This window comes from Cibotium barometz, chromosome 50 (genome assembly GCF_041138505.1).
Source record: "Cibotium barometz isolate CiBa-2024 chromosome 50, ASM4113850v1, whole genome shotgun sequence".
NCBI classification, from domain to species: domain Eukaryota; kingdom Viridiplantae; phylum Streptophyta; class Polypodiopsida; order Cyatheales; family Cibotiaceae; genus Cibotium; species Cibotium barometz.
The window spans coordinates 227,035-247,664 of NC_141095.1; the positions used below are offsets into that span (position 1 = coordinate 227,035).

The window sequence follows — 20,630 nt, forward strand, 5'->3', positions numbered from 1 at the left end:
AGATGTCGGCGATAGCTTGCTTTTGCTTCATTTGCGCCTTTTGAAGTGCTTCATTTGTGCCTTTTGAAGTGCTTCCTTTATCTTACTAAAGGCATCTCACACATACTCATCTATAGCAAAAATCTTATCCTTTATCTGTAGAATTGGAGGAACTTTTGGAAAGCCCTCAACTACTTCAAATGGGGATTTACCCCCATGGAAGCATGCACCGTGTTATTGTATGCATACTCAACTACTAGTGGTAAATACTTTTTCCATTAATTCCTTTGATCTACTTTGTTTACATAGCACTTAAGTAGATCGAGAATTGTGGAATTCACAATTTCACTCTGACCATCCATCTGAGGGTGATAAGCCGAAGAGAAATTGAGCTTTGTTCCCACATTCTTTGTGAGACCTCGCCAAAATAGGTAGTCATCCTTGGATCCCTATCAAAAATGATACTTGAAAATATGGACCATGAATAACTTTGCCATCTAAGGCACCTTGATAGTCTTTTTGATAGGTATAAAATGGGGTTGCTTGCTAAACGTGTCTACTATTGTCCATATTTCATTATTCCCATGCACTGATTTGGGTATACCAAAAACAAAGGCCATAGCTATACTTTCCTAAGGTACATTTGGGATCAGTAAAGGCTGTAATAGACCATAGGACTTGTGTTTATCATACTTTACCTTCTGACAAACCATGCATTGTGAGATATAGTCATTTACATCTTGCCTCATTGTAGGCGAAAAGAAATATATCTCCATGGCTTGAATCGTTCGTTGAGCACTTCTATGGCCAGCATAAGGAAGTTCATGACACTCTTGCATGACCTTATCCCGAAGAGTCTTGGTGATGCATAGCTTAGAGCCAAACATCAAGAACCCTTCCTTGATGGAGTAAGGAGAAACATTGTGGCCTTGCTCAATTTTCTCTCATACAAGCAAAGTCAGGATCGCTCTTGTAATCATCAAGTATCAACATTAAGTCCTTGTGATAAGCAATCATGATAGCATTTACCCATGGCCTTCTTGACAAGGTATCTACCACCACTGGGTTTTGCTTCGTCGTCGGCACATGAGCTATGTGAAAATGGAATTGAGAAAGGAAATTAGCCCATCTCATTTGCTTATCACACTCAACTTTTTTTACATCATAAAATAACTAAAACTTTGATGGTCCGTTTGCAAAACAAAGGGAGTTCCTATAGCAAATAGTGTTTCCATGAATCTAGTGCACGGATAATGGCTAAGAGTTCCTTTTCATAAATTCCAAGTACTTTTTCTTGGTCATTAAGCCTTTTGCTTTCGTATGCAATTGGGTGACTATCTTGTAGGAGCACAACTCCTAAACTATCATCGCATTCATCACAATGTACTTCGAAAGGCTTATTTACATCTGGCAACTTCAAAAGAGGTTGCGTCATGAGTTTAGTCTTGAGAGTCCTGAAGGCACTCTCTTCCTTTATCGTCCACCATTGGTATTTAATCTTTTTCTTTGTTAGACCATGGAGAGGACCGACGATCACTGAAAACTTTTCTATGAATCTGTGATAATAGGTGCACATGCCTACAAAACTTCTTAGCTCACGTAGATTCCTTGGTTGACGTCAGGATCCATCTTAATGCCTTCCTTGGAGATAATGTGTCCAAGGTAGTAGATCTCCTCAAGAAAGGGATCGATCTTTTTGCCATTTATGAAGAGCTTATTTCTTTTAAGCTCTTCAAACACTTTTCTTAGATGCACCTTATGCTCTTCTAGTAAGGAGACTCTATAAGGAGGCCTATTAGGAGGAGACATGCCTGGAACTAAGTCAAGTCTAATCCACTTGTTGGGGGCAACTCTACAGGTAATGTTTCAGAAAAGCAATCAGCATGTTCATCTAAGAAAAACTTCAACTCATTGTCTTGGCTAGAGGGAGATTCATGCATACCATTTGATTTAGACTTAAGATATCTCACAAAAATCATATACAAAGAAAGCATTGTCTTGATTGATTTATTGTAAGACCTGTGATCTACAAGAGGGATTGTATTCCCTTTATTTTGAGTCCGTAAGGTAATATCTCTACCGCTATGAACAAATGTAATAAGTATGCAGTGAGACGCATCATGAGATATGTGAAAACCACAGCACATTATGGTCTACTTTATGAGAGTGGTAAAAGCTTGGACATACATGGCTACACAGATGCTGATTGGGCAGGTAGCGCATATGACAGGAGGTCTACTAGTGGATATGCTTTTACACTTGGAAGTGCCGTGGCGAGTTGGAGTAGCAAGAAGCAACCTACAGTTGCTTTATCCAGTACAGAGGCTGAGTACAGGGGTGCAGCCATTGCTACTTGTGAGGCTGTTTGGTTGAAGAGTCTCTTGGCAGATTTATGTGAGCCTCTTGATGGCAAAGTTGTCATTCATTGTGACAACATGAGCAGTATACAGTTGGCAAAGAATCCAGTGTTTCATGCAAATACCAAACACATAGAGGTCCATTATCACTTTGTCAGAGAGAAGGTTGATCTTCAGTATGTGAAGACTGATGAGCAGGTGGCTGATATCTTTACGAAGCCACTTAGCAGGGAGAAGTTTGAGTACTTCCGGACTATGTTGGGAGTACATGGGATGAGCTTGAGGGGGAGTGTTGAGAGTCTTGATATCCCAAGCTCATCTACATCTTCATCGGCAGTACATCATGAGCTTGAGAGGGGCTGTTGAGATTCAAGCTCAATATGTCAGTGTGAGCCAGCTATGCTATGTGCTGGCAGATTAGGTAGGAACATGTGTGAGACATAAATGACCACGTGTCCAGCTGGTCATAGTGTGTGGACATTAGCTAGGGTTAGTAGAGTGTGGACACAACTCATTGTGTGTTGTGTGGATTATGGATTAGTGCATTATGCTTTGTGAGAGAGTTGACATGGCTTCCCTCTATGGTTAGGGTTTGCAATATACATTAGGGTTTGATCCTGTGTGTGTGTCTCATCCTCCTCTACCGTTCTTTCAACACTTTCGTCCTTGCTTTGTGCAGCGCCCGTACCCTCACCCCTCAGCTATATAAACCCCCGGGGTGCTCCACAAACGGCTTGCACTTATGTGTAGCGTATGCCCTGTTGCACCACCGTCCGTCCCTGTGTAACGTACTTGCTGCAGTATAGCCGCCCTTGCAGCCACCCCTCTCACACCTCCTCATTTGGCTCTTTTCAGATAAGCCAATTTTCCTCCATCCCCCTCTTCCTTAGAGGCAGTGTCCTTAACTCTTCTCCCCCCCGTGTGAAGAGACTTCCAGCAGCCGCTCCCAGCCCTCTCCACATTTTTGCCCTTAAGGACATCTCACAATTCCCCCCCCTCCATTTGCGTAGACTTTAATAAGGGTTTTTTGCCTCAAGAAAGGGTTTGTGCGCCATATTCTTTTACTCATACGGTGAGTAAACGAGCTCGGAATTCAGATCCGACTGAAGCGTTTTGATCGCAGCAGCCAGCTCTACAAGGCGACGCCTAAGATGGCCTCATCTCGGAGATGAAAAAATATTGCCTCAAGAGGAGCACGTAACAACGAGATGGGGGAAGATGTGCCCAATGCGGCTCCAGTCCTCCCTTTTCAAGCCCCTCAAGGAAACGGTGGCCAGGTTAGCTTGGTTAATTTTCAAAAGAAGAGATTTTTCTTAAATTAGTGTTAATGAATGGTGTCTTTTCCTTTTAAAATAACGACATAAAAATTATATGAAGTTACGAATTATGTGAAGTTGTATTCGATAAATTGCGTTGAAATCGTTATCTTCATGAATTGTGAATGCTATATTTAGTGAATTGCATTGAAGTTGTTATCTTTAGAATTCAAGATTTTTTTGGCTTCAACGCTAACTCCGTTCCGTGCTTGTGTAGCCGGGCGGTGTCGTTAGCAAAGCCCGGGAATGGCCCATGGTATCCCTCATACCTTTGGGAGGATAAGGATCGCAGATTGAGGCGAGAGATTATGAGGCTGCCTAGTTCTGAGGGCCCAGGCTAGTGCGGTAAATAAGCCCACCCTAGTGTGCAGACATCCCTCTGAGGGGCGGGAGGATCGAGCGATGGAGCCTGAGAGGGCGACAGGCCGGCTTGAGTCCTCGCCACCAGCGGCCGACAATGAGGTGTATGGTCCCGTAGGGTTTTGCCCAGCATGTAGAGGCTGGAAGGCCGAATTCTAGATCATCGGCAGAATAAGAATAAGAGAGCCAGTTTGGCTTGTATGGAATTGGTTCATGTATAAAATTTTTATATAATTACATCTTGTCTTTGGTATGATTGTATTATGTAAGAAGGCTGTTTTAACGAACCTTGTGAAAAAGGGCCTTAATTAAGGAATATGCTTATTTATGTCAAACAGTGTGGTAGGATTAATTAGAAAACAAATTGATGCGTGAGTAGGGTGGAAAGTGGGAGGATGGAATGCCCTGACGGCACCATCCTACGGACGGGTGGACCCGATTAGTTGGGTAGCTTTCCAACAGATTAAGTGAAAGCCCTACGTTAGATAGTTAGGTTCCTGGGCAACTCTATTCTAGAAGACTAGGCCAGCAGGCTGTGCCTTGCATAAGATGAGGAAAAAAGTGTTGTCTCTAGAAATCAAGTCTAGTAGTTGCCCAATTTATGATCAATTGCCCTATGGGTGATTTGATGTTTAGAAAATCATGCTCCCCCTGCGGGATAGAGCTAGGTCATACCTACGAATCGTATCCTTGAATCTCTACAGGGTCAAGGTGTCGATGAATAGGAAATTTTTCCCAAGATAAGACTTAGCGGACTAGTGTTTCTCCCATTTTAGAAGGGAGGAACCTTACAATTGGTATCAGAGCCGATCTTAGCTCCTAGGAATTGTCATTTAAGGATTGTTTTGCAATGAATGTTTTACCTAACATAATGCAAATTAGTAGAAACATCCTACTAAAATAAATAAGTTGAATTGATGTTTGAATGACTATAGGAAGAGGAAGATGCCTACTCCAAGTTTCTAGTTTTCCAATGCATCTTCGAGACTGCTAGTCACTCCTCGAAATTCGAGTTCCGCGACACCATGGTGCAGATATTAGAGAAGATATCCCTCCCTCATTTCTCTCGTATTCAAAGAGGATGGGGTAGAGATTTCTTGAGTTGTGGGCCGAGATACTTCTTCATCCGAGCAGATCAGATTGGGAACCTCACCACCGACCTTAAGCGGATTCGTTGGATTGAGAAGCTGAAGATGATCCGCTTATTTTGGTTCGTCGGTACCCCCAGGGCCGACACCTCGGTGACTATAGATGGGGTTTGCATACCTCAGGATCGCTGGGTGTATGACAAAGTGATGCAGGTCTTACCTGCTGATAGAGTAGCGGTGTTGGGATCTACCCCAATCCGGAGTTTACCACCCTTACCATCAGTTTTTAGAGTCTTAGAAACTACAGCGGAACCCTCATATTTCACCTATGTGGACCGCTCTATCCTTATGTCATAGTCAAGCCTAGGAATTCCCCTCGATGTCAAATAAGACTAATTATATTAGTCTCAGATCTTTGTAATAAAACTTGTCCTTGTAAATATTTGGAAATAAAATAATTTCAATGTTTTACTCTCCAAAAATTGAGCGTTGTGCAAATATGAATCTTGAAATCTTAAAATTGTTTTTACAATGATGGCCAGGACAACCACCCTCCACTTCCCAATGCGCTTTACACCAATACCCAAGAGAAGAAGCTCCTGCTCAAGCAAATGCAACCTCCCTCCTTTAAAGGAGAAGGTTCAAAGGTTGAGAAGGATGCTGAAGTCTGGATTGAGGCGATGGATGATTATTTCTCTGCTGCTGCTGCCGGTACTGGAGTAGCAAATCAGTCTATGCTCGCACGGTTTCGCCTCATTGGAGATGCTAAACTCTGGTGGAAACAGTGGTGCCATGACAAGGAAGTCACCGAGCATTCTCAAACGTGGGAAGATATCAAGCAGGCAGTGAAGGAAAGATATCTTCCTCCATCCCATGAATCCATAAAGATGAATGAGTTTTTTAGTCTTAGACAGTGCAGCTTAACTCTTGAGGACTACTATTCCAAATTTATTACCCTTCGGAAGTATGCCCCAGCTATGACTACTTCCCAGCAAGTGGCTCGTTTCTGCCAAGGGCTAAATGAACCCCTAGATTCCTGCCTTGAAGCAATGAGGCCAAGCACATTACAGGATGCTCTCATACGAGCAAAGCCCCTTGTGAAAGAAATGAAGGCTTACAAACCGAAGAATCAAAAGAGATCTTACCCTGAGGCAAACCTTAGAGATCAACCCTACAAGAAACCTCAACAGAATTTCCCCTACTACAACAGAGGGCGACAAGGCAACTCTTTTGCCCCCCGCTCGTATGCTGCTTCTTCCAGAGAAGGCCCTCTGTGTTTTGAGTGCAATGAGCCGGGACACTTTAGAGCCAACTGTCCCAAGATGGCAACATCATTTCCCCAAGGTAACAGAGGAAATCAAGGCCGTGGAACCCCTACCCACCAAGGTGCAAGAGGCAGTGGCCATGGCAGAGGCCGCGGAGGAGCAGTTGCTAGAACTGCCTGTGTTATAAGTGAAGAACCGACCTTGGAAACGGCTGAAGAAGAGTGCACCACCGTCCATGCGGCAGTAGAACACCAAGGTCCGAATAAACAATTTGGTGTAATCCAAACCCCTGCCACTCATCACGGTAAACCATTTCAGCTTTTGATTGATTGTGGCAGTACCCATTCATTCCTTTCTCCTAGATGCTTGCAAAAATTAAACTTGAGTCAAAAAACAGCTAGAAAAATGATTGTAGAGTTAGCCAGTGGGAAAGAAGTAGTATCTCGCCACTCTATAGGAAACCTTGGGTAATGAGCAAACTCATGGTCACTTTAGAGTCCTGCCATTAGGATTTTATGATGGAATCCTTGGGATGGATTGGTTAATTGCAAACAAAGCTAGCATTCATTGTAACCAAGGGAGTATCACTTTTGAAAATGAGCATGGCCAAGTAATATCTGTTCAGGGGATCACAGGAAAACCTAAGTCTAGGGTAGTCAAGGCAAAACATCTTCTCAAGGGAACACGTAAGGGTCAGCAAGTTTTCTTAGTCAAACTCAACAAAGTCATTGAACCTAGTATGGAGACAGAACCCTCTTGGCTCCAAGAATTCTCTGACATCTTCCCTGACGAGCTTACAGGGTTACCACCTCCTCGAGAAGTCGACCATGAAATCGAGGTGATCCCTGGAGCTCAACCCGTCTCAAAAACTCCCTATAAAATGTCCCTTCCTGAAGCCATTGAACTTAAGGAGCAACTTTCCCAACTCATTGAACAAGGATTTGTACGCCCCAGTAGCTCTCCTTGAGGAGCACCTGTTCTTTTCCAAAAAAAGAAGGACGGGACTCTCCGCCTCTGCATAGATTATCGAGGGCTAAATCAAGTCACTGTCAAGAATAAGTATCCTATCCCTCACATCGACGAACTTCTTGACAAGCTTCATGGGACCAAAGTCTTCTCAAAAATAGATTTGAGGTCTGGTTACTATCAGATCAAAGTCAAGGAAGCAGATATACCCAAAACAGCCTTCAATACCCATTATGGCCACTATGAGTTTGCTGTAATGTCATTCGGGTTAACCAATGCTCCTGCGACCTTCAACCGCCTAATGCAAGATATATTCCGTCCTTACTTGGATGAATTTGTGCTTGTTTTCTTTGATGACATCTTAATCTACTCCAAATCAATGGAAGAGCATGAGGAGCATGTGGGTAGAGTTCTGCAGTTGCGCAGACACAAGCTCTATGCCAAGAAGAGCAAATGTACCTTCTTTACTCATCAAATTGAGTATCTTGGATTCATCGTCTCCAAAGATGGCATCTCAGTAGATCCTGCCAAGGTCAAGGATATTCTAGAATGGCCACCCCCTAAATCAGTTCGTGAAGTTCGTGGATTTTTGGGAATCATGGGTTGGTATAGGATTTTTATCAAAGATTATGCCTTGGTAGCTGCACCTTTGACGGATCTACTTAAGAAGGATTGCAAAATAGTGTGGTTGCCAATCCACCATCAAAACAGCTTTGATCAGCTGAAAGTCATTATTACTTCTGTCCCTGTCTTAAAGCTTCCTGATTTCTCCAAGGAATTCGAAGTGGTTACCGATGCTAGTAGTCTAGCACTTGGTGGTGTCTTAGGCCAAGAAGGAAGACCAGTCGCTTATACTTCCCGCAAGCTGAAGCAATATGAAGCAAACTATGCCACCCATGATTTGGAACTCTTACCAGTTGTTCATTGCCTCAAATTATGGAGACATTATCTCTTGGGAGGCAAATTCCAGCTTGTAACTGACCACAAAAGTCTAAAGTGGATCTTCACCCAGTCTAACCTCAACATGCGGCAAAGGAGATGGATTGAAATTCTACAAGAATATGATTTTGACATCAAATTCTGCCCTGGGAAGGATAATGTGGTAGCAGATGCACTTAGCCGCAAATCTTTCTTGAATGCAATTTCAATGCCAAATAATCCCATACTGGTCAAGGTGGAAGAAGTCTCATCTCATGATTCAGATTATCAGAGGATGGTAGAGTTAGTAGAAGAAGGGGGACATTCAGAGAAAGAGAAGAATCTAATCAAGGGATACTCCACGCATGAAGGAAGCCTCTACTTCAATCACAGGCTATGTATCCCTAAGGACCGTGCTTTAAAGAAACTAATCCTCCATGAAGCTCATGATAGCCCTGCTCTGCAGGACACCCAGGTTATGCAAAAACATTAAATGCTGTAAGAAGGAGCTTTCATTGGGCAGGCTTGAAAAATGATGTGCTTCGGTACTTGAAGCAATGTCTCTCATGCCAAAGGATCAAAGCTGAAAGGGTCAAGATGCCTGGAAAACTTCAACCCTTAGATATTCCCCAAATGAAGTGGGAGTGCATTAGTATGGATTTTGTCACAAGTCTCCCCACTGTTCAAGGAGGATATGACTCCATTCTAGTAGTAGTGGACTTACTTACCAAAGTAGCTCACCTTATACCAGCAAAGAAGACCTTCAAAGCTTCTGATGTTGCTCGAATATTCATCAAGGAAGTCCTCAAACTTCATGGTCTCCCAAAAAGGATAGTAAGTGATCGGGATTCTGACTTCACTTCAAAATTCTGGCAGTCTTTATTTCAAGCCCTAGGAACTCAACTTTGCTTTAGCACAGCTTACCATCCAGAGACCGATGGCCAGACTGAGAGAGTCAATCAAGTAATTGAAGACATTCTCAGAGCATATTGTGGACGGGAACCAAGAAGGTGGATTCAATACCTTCCTCTGGTAGAATTTGCCTACAATACATCTTATCATCAAAGCATAGAAATGTCACCATTCAAGGCACTCTATGGGCAAGAATGCCTGTCTCCTCTAAATTTCTCTGATCCAACCATAAGAGTTGAGGCATCCAGGAAAATGCTCGAAGAAATGGAGGAACAAACCAAGGCAATCCAAAAGGATATTAAAGCTGCCCAAGATCGACAAAAGCTTTATGCTGACAACAAGAGGTCTGAAAGGATCTTCAAGGAAGGAGACAGAGTTCTTCTACGAGTCCGACCCAAACGAAGTTCTCTATCACTCGGGAAATATAAGAAGCTCAGCCCTAGGTATTGTGGTCCTTATACAGTTATCAATATACAGTTATCAAGTGTCTAGGTAAAAGTGCCTATAAACTCCAACTCCCAGCCCATATCAAAGTCCATAATGTATTTCATGTAAGTTTGTTAAAACCTTATGTCCCCAGTCTCAATCATATTCTTGATGATGAACAAGTTGTAATCCCTACTCAAGGAGTCCTTGAATTACAGCCCAGTAGCATCATAGATTCTAGGGAAAGGCAACTCCGAAATAGAACTCTTGTAGAACATCTAGTTCAGTGGAAAGATTACCCTGAAGAGGATACAACTTGGGAAGATGAAGCTACACTCTTAAAGGATTATCCCCAATTCATGACGAGATAAGGACATCTCAATTTCTTTAAGGGGGGAAGGATGTAACATACCCATCTTCACTAATAAAGAAATGTCCATGTAATTATGAGTTTTTATGGTATAAATATCAATGATTTTATTATTTGAGTCATTTTTAATTAGAATCTTCAAATTCTGAGCCCAAATTTGGAATCTGCGTGCGATTTTACCCTAATATAGGATTTTACAGCATCCAAAACGGACACCGGATCAAGCTTATATGCTAATTTCAATCATTTTAGTTAAAAAACGGCGACCTTTAAACCTTAATAATGCACGACCAAGCGTCCGATTGACAAACGGTCTGAACCCCTACGACCAGGAGAACCTCCCGGAAAAAAAAAAAATTCGCCCCCCGGGGCGGTCCGGCACGCAAATCGAGGTGGGCGTCCCAAATCTGGGTATCCCGCCCCAAAATTTGGTCCGTACACACTAACTAGGATGGCCGCCCAAGAACCAAAGGACGGCCGCCCACTGTATGGTCCACGTGTACCCTTACGTGGACGTCCCAGACCAGATAAGGTACATGCATACCACTCCTTTCCCGGACAACCGACACCGTACCTTTCCCCTAGACCCATGCAGGCCACTGATCCATAGCCTTTGAAGGTACACCGTCCTTTTGTCCTTGCTTTGTGCAGCGCCCGTACCCTCACCCCTCAGCTATATAAACCCCCAGGGTGCTCCACAGATGGCACGCACTTCTGTGTAGCGTATGCCCTGTTGCACCACCATCCGTACCGCCGTCCGTCCCTGTGTAACGTACTTGCTGCAGTACAGCCGCCCTTGCAGCCACCCCTCTCACACCCCCCAATTTGGCTCTTTTCAGATAAGCCAATTTTCCTCCATCCCCCTCTTCCTTAGAGGTAGTGTCCTTAACTCTTCTCCCCCCCGTGTGAAGAGACTTCCAGCAGCCCCTCCCAGCCCTCTCCACGTTTTTGCCCTTAAGGACATCTCACAATCCCCCCCCCTCCATTTGCGTAGACTTTAATAAGGGTTTTTTGCCTCAAAAAAGGGTTCGTGTGCTATATTCTTTTGCTCATACGGTGAGCAAACGAGCTCGGAATTCAGATCCGACTGAAGCGTTTCCATCGCAGCAACGAGGTCTACAAGGCGACGCCTAAGATGGCCTCATCTCGGAGATGAAAAAATATTGCCTCAAGAGGAGCACGTAACAACGAGATGGGGGAAGATGTGCCCCAGTCCTCCCTTTTCAAGCCCCTCAAGGAAACGGTGGCCAGGTTAGCTTGGTTAATTTTCAAAAGAAGAGATTTTTCTTAAATTAGTGTTAATGAATGGTGTCTTTTCCTTTTAAAATAACGACATAAAAATTATATGAAGTTACGAATTATGTGAAGTTGTATTCGATAAATTGCGTTGAAATCGTTATCTTCATGAATTGTGAATGCTATATTTAGTGAATTGCATTGAAGTTGTTATCTTTAGAATTCAAGATTTTTTTGGCTTCAACGCTAACTCCGTTCCGTGCTTGTGTAGCCGGGCGGCGTCGTTAGCAAAGCCCGGGAATGGCCCAAGGTATCCCTCATACCTTTGGGAGGATAAGGATCGCCGATTGAGGCGAGAGATTATGAGGCTGCCTAGTTCTGAGGGCCCAGGCTAGTGCGGTAAATAAGCCCACCCTAGTGTGCAAACATCCCTCTGAGGGGCGGGAGGATCGAGCGATGGAGCCTGAGAGGGCGACAGGCCGGCTTGAGTCCTCGCCACCAGCGGCCGACAATGAGGTGTATGGTCCCGTAGGGTTTTGCCCAGCATGTAGAGGCTGGAAGGCCGAATTCTAGATCATCGATAGAATAAGAATAAGAGAGCCAGTTTGGCTTGTATGGAATTGGTTCATGTATAAACTTTTTATATAATTACATCTTGTCTTTGGTATGATTGTATTATGTAAGAAGGCTGTTTTAACAAACCTTGTGAAAAAGGGCCTTAATTAAGGAATATGCTTATTTATGTCAAACAGTGTGGTAGGATTAATTAGAAAACAAATTGATGCGTGAGTAGGGTGGAAAGTGGGAGGATGGAATGCCCTGATGGCACCATCCTACGGACGGGTGGACCCGATTAGTCGAGTAGCTTTCCAACAGATTAAGTGAAAGCCCTACGTTAGATAGTTAGGTTCCTGGGCAACTCTATTCTAGAAGACTAGGCCAGCGGCGGCTGTGCCTTGCATAAGATGAGGAAAAAAGCGTTGTCTCTAGAAATCAAGTCTAGTAGTTGCCCAATTTATAATTGCCCTATGGGTGATTTGATGTTTAGAAAATCACGCTCCCCCTGCGGGATAGAGCTAGGTCATACCTATGAATCGTATCTTTGAATCTCTACAGGGTCAAGGTGTCGATGAATAGAAAATTTTTCCCAAGATAAGACTTAGCGGACTATCTTAAGTGTTTCTCCCATTTTAGAAGGGAGGAAAATCATCACAATAAGGCACCCAAAAATTATCAAATCAATAATCATAACAATAAGGCACCCAAAAATTATCAATCAATAATCATCACAATAGAACACCTGAACATTGGTTTTTCATGCTTGTTTTGAATTGGTGAGTGCTTATTGATCAAAATTCATAAAAATGGATGGTTTCATGGCACAAATGCATGTTTTCCATTTGGTCGGTTGCCCTTCTCTCTATCCCATCTCTCCCTAAAGAAGGAAATTGTGCTATAGCCCCTTGTCTCTCTCTCTCTCTCTCTCTCTCTCTCACTTACAATATCTTGAGTTCAAGACCCATCTGATAGATCAATTTGGTCTCGTGGGATTGTTTCCATGACATTTAATACTTCTCTCTCTCTCTCTCTCTACCACTCTTTAGAGTATAACATCTTGAGTTCAAGATCCATATGATGGATCAATTTCATCTCTTGTGATTGTTCTCATGATGTTAAAAACTTATGTCTCTCTCTCTCTCCTACTTGTGCATATGCACGTAAATGACCTTTGGCTTATCCTTTTCTCTGTGTGTGTGTCTCTGCATACATTTATAAGCCTGGCTCTCTCCCTAGCTCTCTCCCAACCTTCCACACTTGTGATATCTCTGTCCCTTCCTCCCTCCCTCTCCCTTCCACATTTACAAGAGGTAGATCACGCAAGAGGTGGTTTGATAAGGAGTGTCAAGATGCTTGAAAGTTCTTGATAAATCTAGATGCAAATAAGGATAAAGATAACTAACAAAGTCATCTGCATGCATATAAGGCACTAATTCAAAACAAGAGAAGAAGATGGGAAGTCAATCGACAATTTTTTCAAGTCCAAGAAAAGGTATGTGTATGTAGAAGATTTTGGAGAAAGCTAAAGGGCAAGCAGGTTAAGAGTTTTAGTAACTTGAGTCTTATGGATATGTACACATATTGTAGGAAGCTATATGAGCAACCAAATGGCAAAATGATGCCGTGTTATAGTTCATTCGCATATAAGCCCTCTCTTTTTAGTATTGAAGATGTATGCAATGGGATTGAAAAGTTGGCCACTCGCAAAGCAAGAAATTTTCAAGGTATCAAGTCAGAAATGATTAAATGGATAGGAGAGACATCACATCATTGGATGTGTGATATGTTCAACCTTGCACTTCAACATGGTATGCCTCATGATTGGAGCACTAATTGGGTCAAGCCTTTGCACAAAGGAGGTGATGTAAAGAATGTAAATAACTACCGGACTATAATGATTGGGTCTCTTAGGGGGTGAAGTTATTTGGGTGCATAATGGAGATAAAATTGATTGGATGGGATGAAGAGAATAGTAAGTGTGCAAAGGACAAGTAGGTTTTCTTCAACATCATAGCACCATTGATCATCGTGTCACTCTTTGTGTTCTCATGGAGGAAAGTTGATTGAAAGGTAAGCGATTGTATTGTGTAGACTTCAAGAAAGCCTTTGACATGATGCCATGTAACAATTTGTGGAGAAGGATGGAAGAACTCCAATTACCAAGTGAGTTTATACTTGCAGTTTCTTGCATCTATGAGAAGGTGATGTGTCAATTTTGCATGGGAGGAGGAATTTTAGAATTTTTTGCTCGCACTATTGCGTTAAGCAAGGATGTCCATTATCACCAACTCTCTTTGTGCTATGCATTGATCAATTGGAAGAAATGATACTTGAGCCTATGCAACAAGAAGGCATTGAAAAGTTTACTATTTGCAATGTGGTAATGATGCTTTTGTTGTATGCGGATGATGTAGTGCTTCTAGCACATACTTTAGAAGATGCACAAAAGCTTATGGTTGTCATTGAGAACCTTTGCTTGCATAGAGGGCTATTTATGAATGAATCCAAAACAAAGGTTATGCTTGTGAAAACTAACCATAAGGAGAATCCATGCATTGTGTACAACAATGAGACACTAGAAGTGGTTGAGAGCTTCAAGTATAGTTGGCCTTGAGTTTTCAGCCAATTACAAGTGGCATGAATCTACTATGCGTCATTTGGAAATTGGAGAGCATACTATGCATTTGAGAACATGTGTAATGTGGGTGATGTCAAATGTTGGGTTCTCAAGAAGTACTTTTTGATACATTGGTGACACCAGTTCTTCTTTATGGTGTTGAAGTGTGGGTGGGAGCATCTCAAAGTCTACTTGGAAAGAATTTGAAAATGTCCAAAAGTGCTTTCTTACAAAATTTCTCCAAGTAAAGGCACAAACATCGTATATGCCTTTTCTTCTTGAGTCTCGATCTCTTCTAATTGAGGTTATGGGGGAATGGAGAGGGTTGTGGAATACATGTTAAAGATACGTAAAAGTGCCTCACATTGACTTCCCAAAATTGCATGGGAAGCAAGCAAAAAAATTCAAAAGACACATAAAAGCAAGATAAGTGACTCTCGATGCTCAAGGATGATGGTGATGAGTGTTGCAATGGAGATCCCACATTGTGGCCTAGGAGAGAAAAGTATGTAGGTCTAGGTCAGGGCGGATGAAAATTTGAGGGAAGCTAGTTGATGTGAGCAAAAGTTGAGCACTCTAGTAATGTATGGTACTCAGACTCTCGAACTTGCAAATGAGCATAATGTGCATAGTCGATGCGACTTTTCTCCATTGCCCCAATGCCCTGTCTCACATCAAAGGGAGTGGGAGCTAAGCCAAATGGCTGCAATATTGTGTATTGTCGACAATGGGATACGCTCAAGCATATAAGGGTGGGTACGGTTTCCTCTTTTAGCAAAGAACATGGTTTTGTAGTTTGGGGAAATATAGGTGGTGTAATATATGAAGCGTGACCCATTAGATTGCTCCCAAGCTATAATACATTGTCATTATAGAAAAGTTTCATTCACTTAGGAATCTTTTGAGGTGTCATGTAGTAAGTGTAATGCATCCCATCTCCCACGACGAATGCATCGAGGTCGACTTACACTTCCCGATGAGGCAAAGCCCTTGGTCTGCTCCAAAATTGCATCTGAGGTCATTTCGGACCCCGGTTCGACACTATAAGTGTTGCACATGCATTTTCGTCATTTTTTGCAGCAAGTCATTTTTTTGCACAATGTGCAGATTTGGTCCTTCTGGGTAAAAGATAGGTTGTAGTAGGTGGCAAGAACCAGGTATATTGGTTCAGATCTACAGGTTGCAGGTCACAGAAATATAGATTACATGTCTCGTAGTTTATCACGCAGATTGTAGATTTTGGACATTTTTGTTTCATTGGTTGGAGTCAGGATTTGTGGCTCACATTTGAGTCACTGGCACAGTAAAACTTGGAAGACACAGTGTTTATGTGTTTATGCATTGTTATAGTGCCTATTAGTGTGCTTGTTACACATATTTGGGCTTGTGCCAGTTGTATGGTGCCAGTTGTATGTGAGCATTCTGTGAGGGTTGACGTGAGGTCTTATTGAGCTGGGAGATTCTCGAATGTTGAGATCTGATACAAGTTTTTGGAATGATCCCTCAACAAACCCCTTGAAAGTTGTACCTATGTATGGATATGTGGTAGTCAAGTCTCAATGATTGGATTGCAGTATCACTTTGCTGTGTATATGCATTTGCTAAGTGGTATTCTCAGCTGATTTATGCATATAGCTAAGTAGTGTTCTGAGTAGTGTTCTTAGCGATTATAAAGTCCATACTATAGTTTGCTTTGGTTTTGATATCCAAATATAGCCGAAATTCTGCCAAAATTTAGTCAAAATTTGGTTATGCAGAATTTTTGGGCTACGCAAAAATTTGCACGTAAGCTATTCCAGGGTTAAAGATGGCATCCTCTTTGGAGAATACATTGTTCAACATTGAGAAGTTAGATTCCCATTCTAGAAAGAGCAGATTTATAATGTCTTAGTGTAGAAAAAGTAGATAAAGCCTATCAAGCTGTAAGGAGTCAAACTAGAAGCTATACCACATGAGGAATGGCAAGACTTAGATGAGCTCCCCAGGTCTACCATCATGCTTATACAAGTTGCGATGTCTGTCAGAGGATGGGCCAACCCTCGCGAGATCGCATGCCCATCCATAATACTCTTCCACTAGAGCCCTTTCAAAAATGGGGGCTTGATTTTATTGGCCCAATCACACCTGCAGATAGCAGCTAAATCACACAACAGATACATTCTTACTGCCACACTGATTACTGCACAAAGTGGGTGGAAGCATGGGCTCTTAAAGATAATACAACAATCTCGGTCGCACAGTGTTTATTTAAAGATGTATTTACAAGGTTTGGCTGCCCAGTGGAATTAGTGAGTGATCGTGGTGGTCATTTTATCAACAAAATCATTCGGCACATGACGGAATTTTACATGGTGCTGCATCACAAATCATCTCCGGATTACCCGCAAGCAAATGGTCAAGCAGAATCTTCAAATAAGCAGATAGTGCGCATCATCATCACCAAGATGGTGAGTCTGCACCGAACAGATTGGGATGAGAAATTACTTGCGGCACTCTGGGCTTATCGCACCACATTTAAAGTAGCAACAACAGGTTTGACACCCTTCAAGCTAGCCTTTTGGATGGAAGCTATTACCCCATCAAAGTTTATAGTGCCTAGCTTGCAATTGCAGATAGGCTGCTACCAGAAGACTCGCTGACATATCGCTTGGAGGCAATTCAGGAACTAGAAGAAAACCGCATGAAGAGTTTCTATTTGGCACAGGAAGTACAACAACGCAGGAAGAAAATAGTGGATCGGTATTTGAGGAAACGCATTTTTGTGAGGGGTCATTTAGTTCTTATTTTTACAGCTCGCATGTTTAAGAAGCCGGCCAAGCTAACAGTGCAGTGGAGTGGTCCATTCTGGGTATATGCTGCTTGCAGACCAACCTCCTACTTTCTGGCGAATTTAAAGAGCGAAGTGCTGCCATCTCCGGTTAATGCGTTCCATATATGCGGCACTATCACACATAATACGTGACATGTATCTTTGGTCCCATAGGTCATATTTGACCTCCAAGGATGATAATAAAATCTCTCTCTCTCTCTCTCTCTCTCTCTCTCTTGCACAGAAGTGACCCCTTGCTGGTCTTTGTGTGTTTGCATGTGTTTATAGTCCTTACTCTCTCCCAAACTTCCATGGTTGTGATCTCTTTCTCTCTCTCACACACAAAAATGACCCCTGACTCTAGTCTTTGTGTGTGTGTTTGCATGCATTTATAGTCCTAGGTCTCTCAACCTTCCATGCTTGTGATCTCTCTATTTCTCTCTCTTTCTCTTTCTCTCTCTCTCTCTCTCTCTCTCTCTCTCTCTCTCTCTCTCTCTCTCACACACACACACACACACACACACACACACACACACACACACACACACATAGGGGGGAGGGGACAAGAATGTGTGAGAGATGGAGAAGGGGAGTAAGAGATAAGTGGCATGAGAGATAGCGCGCACACACACACACACACACACACACACACACACAGAAGCAGATTGGAGGAGGAGGAGGGAGGGCAACTAAGGCGAAGACCAATTTAGGAATTTGGCACTTAATCAAGTTCCATTTTTTTCAAAGCCTCTAGAATTCTATCATTTTTTAAATAAAAGTGTATCGTCATACTTAGCAAGGTTATCTTTAATCACATATGATTGAATCGAGATAGCTTGGCATAACTGCACACTTTTAGCCACATGAAAATCTCAAATTGTAACTAGTTTTGAATAACTAGATTTTGTTTTTCATGAGAAAGAAAATGCAATTTGGTATGCTTATGACTTGAGTGAGAGTATATCGTGTTATAGTATTGTTGATCAATGAATTCTTTATGGTTTCTCTGACCCTATTAAACATAGCTGCCTGCTGATTAGTTCAAGTCTAGCCTTTTTTGGTTAGACTTATAGTCTAGCATATTAACACCATGACTTAGAAGTTACAATTTTAAAATGGTATGCTTATTGGACTACTTATTCTTATTTTGTATTTAGACTGTTGGATGAAGCTTGCTATTTAGACTATTGGATGAAGCGTGCTATTCCATACATTTTTGGACTTGTTGGCATACCTATGGATCTATTAATGGTATGGTGGTTATAGATGCTAATCCACCTATAAACCACTCGTTCTGTGATACAAACCAAGTTACCTATCTCATTGAGATGAGACTTACAATTTGTACTTGCACTTTGATGGCTTGTTTTATATCCTCGACATTAGGTGGTTATGCTAATAAAGGTTTTGCATTTGACTAGCATGGCCCCTCCCTCTCTCTCTCTCTACTACATGCCAAGACACACACACACACCCCCTAGATCTTTCAAACACACACATACTTACACTCTCTCATTCTCTCATTCTCTCTCACACACTTCCCCCCCTCACATACACACCCTTCCATACTTACACTCTCTCATTCTCTCATTCTCTCTCACACACTTCCCCCCCTCACATACACACCCTTCCATGCACATGCACATACACTCTCTCTCATTCTTCCACTTTCAAACTCATGCACCCACACTCTCAGACCTACATATGCATGCACACTCTTTCTTGTACAAATTATGGTGGCTAAGGTGTGCAGAAGGAGGGGCATGGATTGACCAGCCTCCTATAGGATGCCAATACATGGGCTAAATGGAGGATCACAAGCAATGAGAGGCTAAAAAATCATGTGCCTACTTTGGTTGATTGTTTGTGGTCCAGAAAGACTCCATGCATGGCTCTCCTTTCTCTCATTCTCTCTCTAAAAAGTGTTCAATGTATCTGGCAAAAGAGAGCAATGAGAGACCAAAAACTTAGGCACCTACTTTGGTTGACTATTTGTGGTCTAGAAAGACTCCCATGCATGGCTCCCCTTTCTCTCTATGGTGTAAGATATATTCTCTCTTTAAAAAGTGTCCAGATTCAACATATTTGGCAAAAGAGAGCAATGAGAGACTAGAAACTCGAGCGCCTACTTTGGTTGATTGTTTGTGGTCCAGAAAGACTCCATGCATGGCTCCCCTTTCTCTCTATGGTTTCTCTCTATGGTGTAAGATACATTCTCTCTCTAAAAAGTATCCAAATTCAATGTATCTGGCATAAGAGAGCTAAAAGGAGTAGACAGGGACTCAAAAGCTAATGCATATCATGCATGAAGGGGGGAGAAAGTAGGCATGGAAATTCTAAGGCCTTAGGGCATCAGGGCCTATTTAAGCACACCCCAACCCTCTTTCAAGGCACCAAGTGCTCAAGTATGGAGATGCTGCAGAAATCGACACATACTCTCTAGCATATGTAAGTAAGAGTTCACAAGGGAGACGTCATAAGCTCTTAAATCTCTCTCCAGATGCTCTCTCTGTCTATGAGCATTAGAAAATTCTCCTTTTTAGAGGTACATCTCTCCCCGAAGTATCCTTATTGCCTAGGTGCAAGAAGAGAGCTTGGGAGGGAACTCTCTCTTTTCTTCTTCTCATTTGACTTCTTGCAGCCATTAGCACAAAAGAACTACCACTGAAGGAGCAGAAGCTTCCAACGCCTCAAAAAGAAGGCTTTGTATCAAAGTTTCCAGTAATACAAAATCCTTCCGGGTGGGGGCTTCATGAATCCGGCCCTCAACGTTGTATCTTTGCATTGAGTAAGATTGTTTATTTGTGTGCATGTATTTGTCTTCTCCCTCTTTTATTAATGATGCTAGAATGGGCAATTAATTTTCACTTAATTGCCAAAATTAACCGGACGTTTGTTTCAGGACTCACACTAGAACTTTCTATGAGGGACCTATGATTATAAATTGGAATCGTAATTGAATAACTTTGGAGATGTGCTATTGATTTTTGACCCCTAGTATACCTCTTGGACAAGGCTAGGATGCTTTTTGGCTTGAATTCACTTTCCACTCCTAGTTACTCTCTCTCTCTCTCTCTCTCTCTCTCTCTCTCTCTCTCTCTCTCTCTCTCTCTCTCTCTCTCTCTCTCTCTGTGTGTGTGTGGGTTGGCACTTGAGCCGATAGTCTGCAAGTTGAAGCTCTGTCTGTGACTTTGCCATTATGGCCACATGAAACTAGAAAGGAAGGGAGGGAAAGTAAGCAATGGGTGCAGAGGAGGAGGGCCTTTCTTGATTGGTTGCTCCCAGTTAACCCAGCAATAAAACACTCCAATAGTGGTGGCAGAGAATGTGTGGGCCATTAGCCCTAAAAAGGGGTGAAGTCTAGAGATCCTTTTGCGACACATGTGCCCAACCTCTCTCTCTCTTTCTCAAACTTTTGGGATGATTTAGCACGTTCTATGTTTCAATCTCACT

At 42.4% G+C, this 20,630-nt stretch overlaps 1 protein-coding gene across 1 annotated transcript; it reads left to right on the forward strand.

Annotated features, from left to right (window-relative positions):
- The first annotated feature begins 16,701 nt into the window (after positions 1-16,701).
- Positions 16,702-17,330, forward strand: LOC147609692 (uncharacterized). The gene is made up of 2 exons (XM_086786874.1): positions 16,702-16,900; positions 16,981-17,330. Exons 1-2 carry the CDS (start codon positions 16,702-16,704, stop codon positions 17,328-17,330), a joined length of 549 nt encoding a protein of 182 aa, XP_086643000.1.
- Positions 17,331-20,630: the final 3,300 nt, after the last annotated feature.

What these genes read in the sequence shown, in the direction of transcription:
- LOC147609692 (XM_086786874.1), top strand. Translation starts at nt 16,702, where the DNA reads ATGACGGAATTTTACATGGTGCTGCATCACAAATCATCTCCGGATTAC. An exon ending in ATTTAAAGTAGCAACAACAG is followed by an intron (nt 16,901 to 16,980) that starts GTTTGACACCCT and finishes TTGCAATTGCAG; the next exon opens with ATAGGCTGCTACCAGAAGAC.